The sequence below is a fragment of the Passer domesticus genome, chromosome 6 (genome assembly GCF_036417665.1).
Source record: "Passer domesticus isolate bPasDom1 chromosome 6, bPasDom1.hap1, whole genome shotgun sequence".
Lineage (NCBI taxonomy): Eukaryota > Metazoa > Chordata > Aves > Passeriformes > Passeridae > Passer > Passer domesticus.
In genome coordinates this window covers 32763676-32780747 of record NC_087479.1, presented here as the reverse complement: position 1 = coordinate 32780747, position 17072 = coordinate 32763676, and the positions used below count along the sequence as shown (strand labels likewise).

Here is a 17072-nt window from a genome sequence, read left to right as displayed (position 1 = left end):
GTCAAATAACTTCCTATATAGGACTATTTTAACTGCTGGCACAAATCACATTTTTTACCCCCAATATTCTCATATAAACAAGTGAAGCAATTCTGGTTTCTCAAACAGAAGATAAAAATTGTTTTGTTGAGACTGCTGTAGCACAGAGCATGAAAGTGGAAGACAGTAGAATTCCTGATCCATACTGGGTGAGGAATATTAAATATATCGAGTTTACCTTTTCCTCTGGAATTTTATTATTTAATTAATGGCTTACAGTAGTTTATAGTAATAGTTAACAATATATATATATATAAAATCCCAGTGTAGAATACATTATATTACACTGTTCCTAAGATATTTACTATGCACATCTCCAAAACACCGTTTTTTTCAGTTTTAGATGTTAAAACATCTTTCATGCAGTAGGCAAAACCAGTTGAATCATTTACTGACACTACTCAGCTGTGACTGAGCAATGCTCTTACATTATTACAACTTTGCACTGTATAGACAAGTTCTGCCAGTTGAGTTCCCAGCTGCAGAACTCAGTTTTGAAACCATCAGGGTTCCTATACCATACATACTTTTTCATTAATATAGATATATTAATGGCATATAAGCACCTCCTCTCACATACTTTTCTGCTGTGCTTGGAACCAGTGGACCATGTCGTGCAGAAAAATCTTGTGGCTTTTTAATAAAATTCCCTGTGTCCAGACTTTTTCGGCACACTGATTTTTACACTAGCAGTATGTGAGTGGATCACTGAGAAAAGGCAGCAGCTTTTAGGAATCAATAAGGCAAAAGAGATTCTTGGATAGGCACAGAGAACAAGTTAGTTCTTGCTCTGTGTACTCAAAATGTACCCAGGACTCCTGCACTGAATGTTAAGCATCTCACTACCACAGCAAATGTGATCACACTAAGTGTACAGCAACTACAAACATCACACCTCTAGGCAGACTAACTTAAGTGAAAAATCAGACAGTATTTCTGTATAAATTATATGGGTGATGCAAGACTGTAATTCAGAAATCAAATGCACCCAAAGTTAGTTGCCCAACTATCTGATAAAACAAATTACATCTTAAATAATAATATTTTTTAAAAGAAAATATAAAAATGAAAATAAACAAAGACATGAAATATTTCTAATAAACAGTGTAAAAGCTATTGAGAAAAATCCACCATTCTAGCTAGACTGGAAAAATCCATCTTTGTTAACTTAAAGTCAGGATAAAATTCTACTCTCTCTTTCCTGCAAAGAATGATGATGATTTAACAGCAGCTTCTCATTAAGATTCTGCAGGAAATAAGATCTCTAGGAGACAAACACCTCTAAAAGAATTTTGTGCCCTTCTCTGTTCTTTTTCCAGGAATGCCCAATGTTGACCAGCAGAAATCAGTAAAACATGGATGAATTGTAAAAGAGTTTGAAAGACACCATAGCTTTAAGCTGTGCTGTGCATGGATTAATTCTGTATACCACTGGACACCTAAGTGTTATTTGATCTCAAAGGAAGAGCTGGTCAGCCTATAGTAGGAAGTGACAATAACCCAACAATTTTTCACTCTTAAAAAGGGAGGTGTAGGCCAAAAATTCAACCAAAATTAAAGGCGCAATGTATAGATTCCATTCAGCTTTGGAATCTGCAAAATTTTGAATGTGATGATGATTAGTTCACTGGAATGAGTCATGTATGTGATTACAACACTACACAAAACAAAGCTTATTTACTACTCAGTCTATCTGCAGAAAGGTTGCAAGAAGGAAGCCTAATAAAGGTGTACAAATATTTATTGAAAGCAACCAATAAAGGTGAAAAAGATTGATTACTGTTGCTATGACGTCCCAAGAGAGCAGTAAAGGTTGAACCAATCAAAAGCTTAGGTGCTGTCTCAGATAAAATTTCCAAGCAATTACATAAATCTGACTTCATTAAACTCCCAAATGAAGTGAAAGAAGCTCCAGCAAGTCACAGAATAGTCTGAGTTGGGAGGGATCTTTTAAAGACCATTTAAGTCCAATCTCCCCTTTAATAAGCAAGGATATCTTCAACTAGATCAAGCTGTTCACAGCTCCATTGAACCTGACCTTGAACATTTCCAGGGATGGGGCATCCATAGCTCCTCTGTGCAAGCTGTGCTAGTGCCTCACCACCCCCACAGTGAGGAATTTCTTCCTAATATCTAAATCAACCCCCTCTCAGTTTAAAATCATTCATCCTTGTCCTATCACATCAGGCCCTGCTAAAAAGTCTGGTCCCATCTTTTTTATAGTCCCCCTTTAAGTCGTGAAAGAATGCAATAGGGCCTCCCTGGAGCCTTCTCTTCTCCAGGCTGAATCTAAAACCTGCCTGGGCAGAACAGCAGCAAAATGTATGGGGGGAACAATTCTGCAACAGGCACTGATTCATTACTCTGCACATGCATCTGTAGCAATAAGCCCTAAAGCCAGGAGAGATGCTGTGAGATGTGGGGTGAAGGGATTAATGTAGGCATGATGGCCTGCTGCTAGGGGTGCAAAACCCAGCCTTTATATACAAACAGCTCCCCCATACATTTATGACAGCAGCAACAGGATATTTGACTACAACATCATCTCCACTTCTCCCCAAAGTATCAATTTTGTATTTGAAATCCTCTTTCAGAGGCAAAGGATGAGAACATGATCCCATTCTGCAGACAAGTCAACAGCCTTGCTCCTCTCTTCCTCACCAGAGCTGGGATGCCTCTGTAAGACCTGTGCCTCTGCCTGCCTTGGACATTACGAGTAAAGAGTTGTACATAGCACTGTATGCTTACATTTTGTAGATCTAGTGCATTTACTATAGGCAATCTAAAAAGAATGTATAACATTCTGTGTTCCTGAACTACAGTATCTGTGAATCTGTGCTCATGAAAGCTCTTACTGAATGTGACCAGACTTAAAGTGCCAAATTGGTTGCAGTAAGAGAGTAAGCTGACTGTACCTACACCCTCTTGACCTCTAGTGAACAGCTGGGAAGCAAGGGATTAATCTGCTGTCAAATTTTTATACTCTAAATGCAACATTATCTCCTCATTTTCCCAACAAAAGCTACTGGCCAACTAAGTTAAGAGGTAACAGCAGAGAGACACTGGAACTTAAGTCTATACCAATTAATTGTAACATCAAAAGCCTTTGCAGTGATGACAAGCATGAAGGAAAAGGCATGTATGTTCTTCAGCACAACATGTATCATTCAAAGCATTCTTGTCTAAAACTAACCAAATAAATTTTTCAATCTGAATCCAGAAGCAACATACGCCCATAATAAAATCTGAATTCCAAGTTGATACGAGTCACTGTCAGACACATTATTTTTAAGAGTGGAGAGTGTCAACTGAAAGAGAAGGCATTGATTAAATGGATCAAGGGAGTGAAACACCTTCAAGAAATCCCAAGGTAGAAAAATAATCATATATCTCTCTAGCTTTTTCAGTGCAAAAGACCTGTGTTAGGAATTTATTTTCTTCCCAGAAACAAGTGAAGAAATTAGTTGCTTAGAGACTGCAATGTTGCTATCATCAGAAAAAATACCTTTAGAAAATAGAGAAGAACAAAGAAAGTGAACTGTAAAAAAAGAAATGGAAATTAAAAAGTGCATTGAAGTAAAGAGAATATACAACAAACACTCTCTTCTGATACATAATTTGCAAGATTTAGATATTTTAGCTCAGGAAATGACTATGAGAACTGCAACAGGGTTTTTTATCATAGATAATAAGGAGGGAAAAGAGTCTGAAAAAAGGAATAAAACAGAGAAAATTAGGCTGATTACAGGAAATTTAGTTATTCTGAAAAGGGAAACTGTGAGTTGGAAAGACTTATACTGCTCATGACTGTTTTAGAAGCTAATTTTTGGTAGAAAATCAGCACAGGATAGGCTAAAGAATACCTTCAACCCTCCCACCCCTCTTAGGACAAAAGACTAAAAAAACCTCCCCAAAACCCCTATTAAAATTAAAAAAAAAAAAAGAAGATAAAATAATGTTGTATATCACTATTACAGGGACTTAACAGTGAAAATGTTACTACTTGCTTTGTGTGCAAACTTTTCTTTAACCAAATGTTGACTCATTTATAAGACAAAACCTAAAATTTATTCTTGCAACTTATCACAGATTCTTTTAGAACTGAATATTTGTACCAGGCAGAAAACTGATTTAACTTGATATGTTACAGTGAAGCTGCCTAAGACAGCACTGCATCAGTTCTGTCGTAGTATAATTTTCAGTGAAACAAATTCCATACATTCAAGAAAAAGCTTAGTGTTTATTTTCCTCCAGCTTCTGCTGCTTTTCTGCATTCAAAATCCATGAAACTCGAATATTATTTGAAAAAAAATCCCACACATTTGAGGTAATATTAATTTTAAAAACCCTATATTAAAAATAACTGAAATTATACACTAACAAATTACTTATATTTCTTGAGATAAGAAGTGAATTCTAGAAGTATCCTGCAGCCCCATAGTGCTGGAGTGAATATTCCTCCTCCCTTCCAGCCCCTGCTATGCTTCTCAAACAACAGCCTAGGGAAGCATCAAAGTAATACTGGAGTTAAAGTTGGAGAAAGAGACTTGCCATTGAGACCTGTTCTTGTCACCACACCCTTCAACAACATGAAGCTGGTGGGAAGTGAGAGACTGGCAGCCTTAAAACATCTTTAAGAGTTTATGAAGTTGTGAAAAAAATATGCTTGGAAAAGCAAAGGAGGACTGGAAAGGCTGAGACGAGAGAAGACAGGAGAGCCTAGGAGACAGTGAAGGACTAAAATATAGGTGGACATTCACATCCTCCAGCTCCTTGGAGCAGAACACAAGTTAACTGGTTTCTAGGCTTTAATGTGAAAGCTGGGAGAAGGGTCCTACCAGCCCTTCCTCTGAACATTGCCAACTGTCCTGGGAGCCATCCTCCCCAGCAGCAAGCTGATGTTGGGGGCATGGGAACAAGGTGCTCTCTCACAGTGTCTTTCTCTGATTCCACAGCTGGTCCCACACTGGTGAAAGTTGCTACTGACTCAAGGGATGCTGCCCTGCCTCTATGCTTATGATGCCTTAGGTTTTAGCTTTTATATTTTTCGTATTCTGTGCTGCTTTAGTGTTTAGTTCTGAGCTTCATATTAAGGAATAGTAAGCTCTCAGAGTAGGTAGACAAAACTATTCCTTCTCTAGCTGGGGACCAAGGACACATGATCCAAATCTCAGGCCAAAGAACATAAGCAATGGTGGACTGAAGAGAGAAAAACAAGAAGGATCTGACTTCACAACCTAAAGCTGTAACTGGGCAATTAACTCCAATATGCTAATTGACCAGAACTTATAAAAGTGAGAGACCTCATGACCAGTCATCCATTTTGTGACCATTTTGGTTCATCTTGGGTGAGCCCTGGTTGCGCTCTTGTGTTGCCCAAGGTGTATCCATTGAGGCCTTTATTAAATACCTACTTTAACTCTGTCTAGCCTCTGTTCTAGGTCAGCCTTCACAAGGCATCACTTAGACATAATTTCACATATTTAAGGTACCTCTGAAGATAGCAAAAGCAGTAATAATGTATATGAAGAGATTAAAAGCTGAGGTTAAAAGAACATTACATACAATTTATTTAAATATAGTAAGAATTTACTATGAAATTATGTCAGGATTCATTACGACAGAATATTTTTTCCAGGTCCTAGTTGCTACGTGTTTCAAAACCACAAACCCAACAACACTTGTAATAAGCTACAAACTGTGGCAGAGCTAGGAAAAGAGGTCAAATGGGTTGAATTAAAAGAAGAGCAGGAAATCCTGCTTCTATTTCTAAGATGTGACAATGATTTGTTCCCTTACTATAGACTGTACAGATGTAGTCAAGTCCTTGCTCTTAATCTGTGAAAGAGTGACAAAAGGTTTCTGTAAACTAGCAATTGACTATTCTCCCAGTACAAGAAAGAGTAGGAAGCAGCAATTGGGACGCATATTGGTTTGGTAATACTGCACTGATCCAGTACAGTTTATTTAGATTAGCTGCAGCCCTCTGTTTTAAATAAAGAGACTTGTAAAATTTATTTAGCTTCTTTGATCCACTGTGTTTAATTAACACAGCTCTACATTCAAACCTTAATCTTTCTGAGCCTGAGCAACAAATTGTTTTTTCCCTCCTGTTATTACCTACCTTCCATGGATTATGAGATACCTCAGGTAATATTAGGGTTATACTTAATTACTATTGAATTTAATACTTAATACAATACAACTTAGTCATACATCTATCAAATAAAGTGATGGAAAGAAAGGCTAAATACAATTCAGTATGGCTTGGGTGTGGTTTCTTTTTTCATAAGATGGGAAAGGGTTTTCGAGTAGTTCTATAAAAAAGCTGAATGCTGGTACTGAGATCAGTTTTTGGCTGGTGTGTTAAACTGAATCAGACCATGAAGGAGCCAGACAATAGTTTTTTCCCATTCCTTACAATTCTTCTTAACCTTTTCAGACTGGTGCATATTTAGAAATAAAATCTAGGCAGATGGGTAGGGCAATATGATGGAAATGCCAGGCATAAAAGCAAGTGGACAGGACGGCAAAAGAGCAAGTATCAGTGAGTAAGCAGACTCAGAGAGCAGCAAGGGGACACTGTATTCAAGGATCAGGTGAAAAGGCAGGAGGAGAATGCCAAACCATTCAGCAAGTTGCTAAAGCAGTACCAAACATTCAGCAGGTGTGCCAAGCAGCCGAAGAGCAATTCCACAAAGTCAGCAGATGCACTTAGCAGGAAGGCAATGCCAGGCACGTGGAGCAGGAGACAGGGCAGCAGGAGGCCAGTGCCCATGTACAATCAGATTGAAAGGACAATAAGGAGGCGACACATGCCAGTCAACAGATGGACAGGGCAGTAGGCAGTCACTGTCAAGCAATTAGCTGGTCAAGAGGCAATGCCAGACAGGCAAAGGGCCAAGATTTCAGGAGGACAATGCCACACAGCCAGCAGGTGGAGAGAATACAAGACAGCAGTGAATGCCAGGCAGTCCCCAGACAAGGTAGAAAAAGACCAAGCCCACCAACAATCAGATGCAACTGTTGGCAAGAGCAAAACATAAGCCTGCCAAATGACTGACAGGGCAGTAGGGTGGCAGTGCTTTTTCAACAGCTCAGGATACCATCAGTGAAACAGTCCCAAGAGTCTAGATGCTCACCCTTTGGTAATATCATTTGATCAGAGTGAACCATGAAAATCCACAGGAGAATAGCACACAAATGGAAACAGCAAATGAGTCTGACCCTAGCACTTGGGGAGGCCATGGGACCTTCCTATAAAACAAAAATATGAGAATCCACAAGAAAATCAAACAAATGGGAAAAATGTGTCTAAAAATTGTTTCTGATGATGATTAAAAAAGCAAAAAAATACTAGCAAAGAATTAGTTTGGAAATGATTGGGTGGGATTGAAGATGTTGCTTACCCCTCTCTGGAGCCCACATAATGGGAATGTTGGGAATTTCTGCAGCAGAAAAACAGAAGAGAAAAGGGATTTCTGACTCCCAGTTCAAGGAAAGCATGCCAGTTTAGGACTGGGTAATCTCTTTGGGCAAAAAATAAGAATTCATCTGAATCTTTGCCCATCCCCAGATACATGCCTTTATGGAGGTTTGTGAAAAATTTCAGAAGCCCACATCACTTTCATGACCTCCCACCCTTGTTCCCCAAAACCACACTTACCTCTAGTACCTCTAGTATAAGAGGGGAAAGGGGTTGGTCTTGTGAGCTCATTCCCATATCCACTGCAAAATGGCTTGTGAAGTTGCACAGGAGTACCCATTAGCCACTGCTGGCCATTTGAGAGATAAACGGAAGTCATCATTAACTGTTACTCATTATTAGTGCAGGTTGGTGTTTGAACTTGGCTTGGACACACCCACACTCTAATGAAAAGAATTAGCCTTATGAATCTTGTGGGGTAACCCTCTTGTAAGTATCAAACTTATCAGCACCTATTTGTTACCTTGTTATCTTGTCTTTAACTTCAGCATTTTGCTGTTTAACATGGTTGGCTTTTTAACCAAATTAAACTGTTTCAGAAGTCTTAGCTGCTGCTTTATTTCAGACACATGCAATGAACTCCGAAATGTAAGAGAATGCTGAGATCTGAGAAGATCCCAGCACTAAAAAAGTTTAGTAATTTAACCACCTGTCATTTAAATCATGAGACTTTTTATTCAGTATTCTACTTAGAAAGTAAAAGAATCAACCAAGAATCAAACTTCACTATTTCTGTCTACTCAGAAGTCCACATTGTGTGTGCATTTATCTACCTGCACATTAACTTTTTATTGCCAGCATCAAAAACCTGCACTTCACTTTGATAAAGCAGTAATATGAAACAAGAAGCCAACTCTTTCCTCTTCAAATGTAGAGGACCTTAGATAAAGGAATCATGAGCTTTGCTATGCCCTTGCCGAATTAGGATTTGGAAAGTTTGCAGAGAGAATCTGTATGAACTTGCCATGCACTCATATGCAACAGAGTTTTTAAAGAATACAGTAGTGATAGGCTAAGCTGATGGAACTTATACTGATCTTTGGGTATCAACCACTCATTCTTCTCCTAGCAGAGCAAGGCACAAGGATAACAGAGGTTAATAGAACTCCAAACTTAGAAATTCGGTTCATAGAATAGGAATTTTTTCCATACCCAATCTTTCCCATATTGAACACTAATATTTGGACTTAGAACAAAATGGCAAATAATTTAGGCAGAGAAGACCAAGAGACTGCCATCACATGATTAGCAAAGGCATAAACCAGTCAGGAACTGCAAATCCTGACTGAACTAGAGATATCAGAGTACAAGGTAAGGGCACGCATTGGCAGTTTTATGAAATCCTGTGATTTTGTGGCCAGCAGGAACTACAATTAGCTGCACCACATCAAGAACAAAATTGCTATCACCTTCTCTCTCAAGGGAGATCTTTCAAGCTTAATGAAAATGAACTATGACAAACTGATCTCAGTGTACCATAAGAAAACACTTTCCTCCACTTCCTTTGTGGAGGAAAATATGGACTTTAAAAATCCAGTGACAGTTTAAATGTCAACAATAAATAACAGTAGGTTATGTACTTTACTATTTACATATTCTGATGAAAGAGTAACTAGGAAAGGAATATATGCATGAAGGGACAAGAAACTAAAATATAGTCTAAATAAAGGTTAAAAAGTAATTATTTTCTTGTCCATAACTGCTAAGACTTTCATGCCTAAGCGTGACAATAGTCATTTTGGTTTTCTATTTTGGTACTTGTACTGAGTCAACATTTTGCTAAAGCTTCACTGCTCCATGTGGTAGCAATTAGCAAAAGCAGGAGAAGAACTAGTTATAATCCTAAGAATAACTCCCGAAGGCAGCTGCTTTCCAAGACTCTTCTAGTTTCTTTCCACTTAGTGGCTGGAAAAGCTCCTACACAGCAGGGAAGAAGTAAATGAGAAATTCTCTATTCTTTAATAAGTATTAGTTTTAATGATCAACTATTTTAATAATGAGTCATTTTGCTATTCTGGTGTGCTAATGTCAAAAGGACTAACTCACTCAATTTTTCATACATCTTAAATCCAAACTAGTATTTGCCATCTAGTTATTATGCCTTTAAGCTGTCTTCACAGGGAAGTCTTCCTAATGTGTCCACATTATTTTTTTTGTTAATTTTCCCTGTATTTAGCTTTAACTAAACTCTTTGTAATAGACCGTGACCAGAAAAAAAATCACACATTAAGGACAAAAATTCCAGGCCTGACACTATTTTCAGGATTATTTTGCTTGAACTTGATGTTTAATTTTGTTCAGTTTTCCTATTATCTTCTCCAAAGTCACGCTTTAATGGAAACTATTTTTAAAAATGCCTAAGAGGAAAAAAATTCCAAAAGTTCCAAATTGAAAATTTCATTATGCAGATGTCCTGTGGCAGGCCTATTTTTCTTCCCCAGTTACAGAAAGGACTGCAAGATATATTCACTGTTGTGGCTACACTGCCAATAGGAGACAAGTAATTTTATTTAAGCTAATACAGAAACGTCCACATAAGCTGTGGGCTCTACAGTGAAAACACAGCTAAAAGGCATCAGTAAAACCAAGAGGAGGAAAACCCTTCTTAAAAAGCACAGCATATTGTTTATCTGGGTGTACTTTGGGATGTACTGGGTTCACTCACACTGGAACCATTTGTCCACTCTCAGGACATGCCAGCCTTCTTCCAACTGTCATTCCTAAATTACCTTGGAAAAAACCTTTTCATTTCAAAATTTAATAAAAAGGTGAGATTTCCTGGCTCATTACTGTGGCTTTGTTTCTCATTTTATGAAACATTCAAATTCCTTACTAATGTTTTACTGTTCTTTTCAGCAGAGCTTGCAAATGTTTCCTACACGTTTGAAAGTCAAAAAACACAGCCTCTATTTGCTATTCAAGAGTACTAAGGACACCTAAAAAAAAGCAAACAAAAACTGACCCTCAAATAAGCAAAAATAACCAAAGGCTTAATGGAATTCTGTTAGCATTACCTTTATGATATGACAGTCAGACAACCTTACACAGAAGGTTAATACATTAGTTAAGTAATTAAAAATATATTTGCCCCAGCATTCTTAGCCAATATTGTCAGGGTTTCGCATTTTCAAAAAAGAGACAAAAGCTATTAATCTATTACTTTTGAACTCAGGAAATAAAATTGTTTCATTATTAATTTCAGAATCCATTTGATTCAAACTATCTTCTCATCTAACACACACAGAACGTAAGGCTGTAAGCGCAGGATGATTCATTTAACATAATCCATGATTTCTGCGAGAAGTACAAGATAACTTGAGTTTTATAAGACATTTCTCCCACTAGCCAACTCTTTTGATTTGATAGAATTAAAATGAAGAACACAGCTCTTTAGGGAATTTGTTGTGATTAATCTCTTAAACCAACAAACCCTAACCCAAACACATAATGATGATTTTATTAGATTTTTCTGGCTCAAGCTCTCTACTATCAGCTATTTTTAATATTCCCTTTAGTAGGTAAAGAAAGCCTTTGGTACCTTACAAAGCCTTTAGTATTGTACACTATTTCCCAAAGAAAGTAAAGACAAAACCAAAGTTATTTGTCAGTGCTCTTAATGAGAAACTAAACAGAGTGCGTTGTGTAACTCCCACAGAAAGCATCTCTTTTTTTACCTTCATATTTTTACTATCTTTTTTTTTTACCTTTTTCTATATCCACTGTGATAGTTGAAATTTTTTTAAAGGAATGTCAATAAAAATATGCAGCTTTGCATTTTAGATACATCAATCCAATATGCAGACAAGTATTATCTGTATTTTTTTATGGTCTTATTTTTTTGAGTAACCTCTGATAGTTGAGTAAATGGAGCTGTAATGGGATCTGCCTTTCTTGCCCCTCACATTTCTCACCAAAGGAGTCTGAGCAGCTCGCAGGTGTTTCCCTGCAGCGACTGCAGCTGATGACAGCACAAACAAGCCCTTCAGTGATGAGGGTGTGCTACCAAGTTTCCCTGAGAAGCTCAAACAAGAGAAGAGAAAGGCACTCTTCAGCCCTTGGTAAGTCAGCTAAATCAGAGTGGAATTTCTCAAGACACAGGTACTTCTGTAAACTGACAGTGTGCTGCGTGGTGCAAGTAATTTGTATACTGCTGCTTCTCAAAGAAACTGGTCATAGATGTTTAGTGAAAAGTGTTCTGTGACTAAACATATAAATTCTGCTATAGTAGCATGCCTTCCCAAGAAAGATTAAAAATCTAAACATTTCATTTTAAATTGAAGCATTATGGTACATAAATATATTTGAATTTTATAACACCAAATGCAGCATATCAAATAATAAATGTTATTGAAAAATAAAAGCGGACTAGATAAAGACCTAATCATATAGTTAGATTATATACTGCCTGGAGGACTGAGAACAAGGGAATGGTACTTTACAGAGTTGCTGATAAACTTCTAAAAGAGTAGCAGAGAATTTGGAAGGAGTCTGTCACAGAGCAAACTGCTCCATGTAAGCACCTTTGTTGATCAGATGCACGTAGCAAGGTTTTCCAATGCCAACCCTTCAGGAGCAAGCTGGGTTGAAAACATTTTCTAAGAACAATGAAGGCCTCAAAAGGTCTGACGGCAAGTCACAGGGTCAGATGTCATCCATACACAGCACATATTGTTATACAATAGCTCACCACAGAAATAAAACTTAACTCAGAGCAAGACCTCCATTAAGACATATGAAAAGCTACAGTTTTAAAAGAGACTACAGAAATATTTTCTTAAAATAGCTATTAAATTGGAGGGTACCTGGAATATTGAAGGGTGAAAAACAGAAACATTAGCCTTGGTTATTAGAGATTGTACAATTTCATATTATTCCTACCACAAAATTACTTATGTCCCACGTGAGATGAAAGCTTTGTTCCTCCACAGTATGGAGCCATCCTGAAGTGACAGTTTGTAAAATGGAAATTATTTTCTTTTGGTCCAGTGCCAGTAATAAAATATTGCTGAGGAAGAACAGAAGTAGTCCTATATCCACAACAAACAATACTAGAAATCCTGCTGCTCTGGAAAGACAGTATTTGAACGAGGGAGGACAAAATCCTCCTATATATTATTTCTAGTTTAAGTTGCTGCCTATTAAATGGAAATTGCTATTTGAAAAGTTTAAGTCTCAGTGGATTTGGGTTACTTTGATGGAATGTGTTGCTGCGAGAGTATGGCTACAACATGACTATCCCGTTGTGTCATAAGCATCTAATTTCATTAACGAAGTTAAACTGGAAGCAAACAAACAGGAAAAAAAAAACACATAAAAACTGAAAATAATAGAGATCAAGAGGGCTTCCAACATTACTTGAGACGGAGAAATGGAAGAATATAAATATTAAAATAGTCTGCAGAAGTAAAATGTAATTTGAACCAAAAATCCATGAGAGATACCTTAGAGAACGGGGAAGAGCCAAATGATAGAAAATTTGCACTTGGCAATAATTATAAAAATGCTGGTGCAATTTTGAACTGAATATAAAAAGACGTACTACAAAAGAATTGAGACTTTCTTCTATCTAAGCATGGCTTCTGTGTGGTATGTTTGGAGTATTTTGTTCATCCTGAGCATGATTTTTCAGAAGCATTGACAAATAGAAGGGAGTTCCAGACAACAATGATTCCTTTTCATCAGTTCTTATAGAACTCTGAGGAAAGAATAAATAAGTATATATTTTCAGACTAAATGAAAACAAGTAGGTGTCTAAACACATTTTAAACCAGTCCATAAATATTGAAGAACATAAACAGCAAGAACTAAAAGAAGATTCACAAATTTTCCAGAACACTCAAAATGACTATAAGGAAACATCTGTCTGGTGTTACATGCTGGAAAACAGCTCTTCTCTGTTTTTTATAAAGTATTATCTTAAAGCCTTAGGGCTCAAAATGACCTGCAGTGTGGATGAACTACTTGTGAATACACATTGTGATGGTTCAAGAATGTCTATCAACAGCTGAGGACAATACCTTCATTTCCACTGCTATTATCTAAGAACATGAAATTAGTCTCGGAGATGGGCAAACAAGACTCGCACAGGACCATACTTGAGACAAAGGATAAGGAAACAGCTAGAAGACTGTTTGGAGACAGACAAGTGAATTTTTTGAATGTACAATTTTGCAAAAGAATAAAGTAAAAATACAGAAGACAGAAAACTGAGCAGAGCACCCATATACATGAGATTATTTCTTTCCCTTTTTACTGAGCAACAACAACAGAGAAAATACATTAATATCACAGAAGGATTCCTAGTGATTGATGAAAATGCTGCAACATGATTAAATTTTTTTCACAAAAGTTAATGTATATTATCACCATTCTGTAAGAACTACCACTGAAGTATTGTAGTTCCAAGAAATAAATGTTTGCATCTGGAAATACAAAAGTTCCCTAAATAAACTTGGGCCACACTTGGACCTCTGTCCAGTACAAACACTTTTTAAATCAACAAGCAGACTGTATGAGTAAACTCCAGCAGAGATTTAAAGAATATTCCCATAAATTATATGTGAAATTACTTTGTTAAAAAAAAAAAAAAAAAAAAAAAGTGGTTGTATCTACAAAATTAGGCTTACACTTCAGCTTTAGTACAAATGCAAACCACCACCAACTGCCATAACAATTAAGAATTCCAGCATTCACTAGTAACGCCTGTAACACATTTACTTTCAGATTCAGCCATCCATTGAGTGAATTTGGTTTTTTTAATATCCACATGCATTTCATCACTTGTACTTGTGCAGTCAAGAATGGGAAGGATATTCACACTGCTTAAGCAAACTGATCTTCGCCCCTCAAAATGCGAATCGTAGGAACTAATTCAAAAGCTCCTCTCCCCACGCCGACTACACTGAGGCTATAAATTTAGGGATCAGAGACAGGCAAGGAAAATCAGATATTTTGAATATTCCTAAAATATTCCTTCTATTCTATTACAAGAAAAAATGTTTCTACACATCACTGAAACAACTGTAGCAACCTGGAATGGTTCTGACATAGTGTTCAAAAGGCAAAGTGAGTGGGGAAACTACTAAGTTTTAGGGATACTTAATGACATATTTCTGAGGTATCAAGAAGACATTTTTAGCTACATTATTAGCACTTAATTTCAATTTTATCAATAATTACAAAATTCAATTAACATGAAGTCTTTGGGTTGCAATTATTCTTGGGAACTACCTTTATTGTGTATGTACAATTACATATCTATAGAAAGAAACAGAAAAACCTGCTTTCTAATCCAAAGTACAGGGCAATTAAGGAGAAGCAGGACTGAAACATACTAGCAGAAATATGATTCCACAGACTCTATTCTAAGGAAAAACAGTAAAACATTTTCCATTATCAAATTCAATTCTTAGAAGTTTTAAATTAACATCTTAAAGATGACATCTCCATAGCACAATACCATGATCACATCTTTTCATTGCCAGCTCAGTGATGAGAGCTTGCTGAACCAACATCATACACACAAGGGGTGAAAACCATTCTCTACATCAATGCAAGTCTTACTAAAGGCTTGTTATTGCACATTTCATGTTGACATAACGCATTTGCCATTTTGGGTTTTCTCATTGACCCAAAAGACAAAATATGGGGACAAAACTTAGGTTTCTTAGTATGTTTTTGGTATGACACATGCTGGCAAACTGATTTTCTTCCCTTAAAATCATTTGTTTGACTGAGTGATGTAATAAATCCTATCATAAGAACAATGCTTGTCATCACCACTTTGTAATAAACCTGGATTCTAGATCTCCACTGTGATTAAAGTTAATCCAGCTGAATTCAGTGAAAAACAATGTAGTTTTTCTTCAGTACAAGTTATTAATGATTTTTATATCGATGCATTTTTATTCTACAGAGACAGTAACAACTCAAATAACTTTCAGAATGGCTTACTTAACAAAACTGATGAAAAAATCATTCCTACCTGTGTTACTTTGAGTAACAGCAATGCAGTGTAAAGAAAATACTAGGCGTTTGTGTGCAGAGTTCTCATTTGTTTATTTTTTGTCCCAAATGCTGCTTGAGAATCTGTAACTAATTGTTTGCACTGGCTACAATGCTTCATCTGGCACTGCTGCCTAGGCTTGACCCTGCACAAAGGAAAACTGAAGTAGAAATTCATCCCTCCTTCTACACAGTCCTGGTTACACAACCTTCAAAAGCATTATGTTGGTTTGCAAGCAAGAGACTAATTTAACTAACTCATTTTTCAGTTGTGGTGGCTTTAGCAAAGGGAATAATCTGCAAACTCTGTTTCTCTAGGTACCACTGTGTTCATCTTAACATTGTTCCCATTTCCTGATACACAGACTGCCCCCCCCCAGTTTTAGTTACTCAAGGTTTCGAGTTCCATCAGAAGTAAGGAACAGGAGCATTTTGTTTACATGTTTCTCTAGTTACACAAATGTTATACAATCAATTAAAAAATGCTTTAAAATTCCTAATGGAAAAAAAATTTAACTTCAGGCATGTGACAAAACACATTTGTAAGTAAAAAGTATTGTAGATATGCTATAAAGAACTCAAATCAATTTGAGAGTTGAAGAAATTGAAAACATGCATGAATACTTAAGAGAAATCTAGGTATGTTTAATTATGCAAGTAAACATAACTCACTCAATCTTAATTCTGACATTTAGAGAACATAATCACACCAAATGAAAGGTGTTATTTTAAAGGTTCATGTTAATGCAATTTGGAACCATAAATAACAAAATACTTCAAGAAATCACAGTCATTTCACATGATCATGAGGTCATTAGGTTAAGCTTCTCATTTTTCCCCCCTTACTTTAGTTTCATATAAGTGTAATGTAAGCAAATTTCCTAAGCAACATTTACTGGTGGAGATTACCTCCACTTCTGTGCCTGTTTAGATTTTTCTGACAAGCAGATCCATCTCTCTTATCCCACTCTTCCTTAAACAAGACACAACAAAAGCCACACAAGATTTTGCTTAGCAGTGTTGTACTGCAGTGCTAAGGAATATTATGCCACAAAGCCATTAGAATTTTGTTTTGTGAGAGGACTAGAAAACTATTACACTATACCACATTTTAGTTTGAAAATCGTTTTGGGTCAGAACCCAAGGTCAGAGTAATTCTCTTGTGCTATACCTTCTATTACTGTTTTCTGATTCCAAGTCATCTAGCACTTGACCCATCCACAGATACTGCAAAGTAAAGTTACAGTGGAAATTAAAAAAACAAAAAACCACCACCCCCTCCTCCAAACTCATGCATTTTTACACCAAAGGGCAGATTTTTCTATTCCAGGACTATCTCACCTCTGGAGTGACATCTCGCGGTGCAAACCCTGTTCCTCCAGTTGTTAAAATCAAATTAAGTTCCTTTTCATCACACCAATCTATCAGCGTCTCCTGAAAGAGAACACGAATCCTGTCAGAGCTAGCAAGAAATGGTTATATCAGATAATACCTGAACACCTGAAATGTCTTAAAAACAGAGACACACAATATGGGGAATTAT

The 17072-nt window shown here is 36.7% G+C and overlaps 1 protein-coding gene across 23 annotated transcripts in view; it reads right to left on the bottom strand.

The window, feature by feature from the left end:
- GPHN (gephyrin) overlaps nucleotides 1–17072 on the bottom strand; it is a 266641-nt gene that overhangs the window by 108984 nt on the left and 140585 nt on the right. For 13 of the 23 annotated variants that reach the window (XM_064424218.1, XM_064424222.1, XM_064424221.1 and 10 more), the window contains 2 exons: nucleotides 16871–16963; nucleotides 7449–7487 (listed from right to left, as the gene is read on the bottom strand). In XM_064424218.1, coding sequence (XP_064280288.1) covers nucleotides 7449–7487; nucleotides 16871–16963 — 132 coding nt within the window. The remainder of the gene's footprint in view (nucleotides 1–7448; nucleotides 7488–16870; nucleotides 16964–17072) is intronic. The other 10 variants (XM_064424220.1, XM_064424232.1, XM_064424226.1 and 7 more) reach the window with 1 other exon arrangement.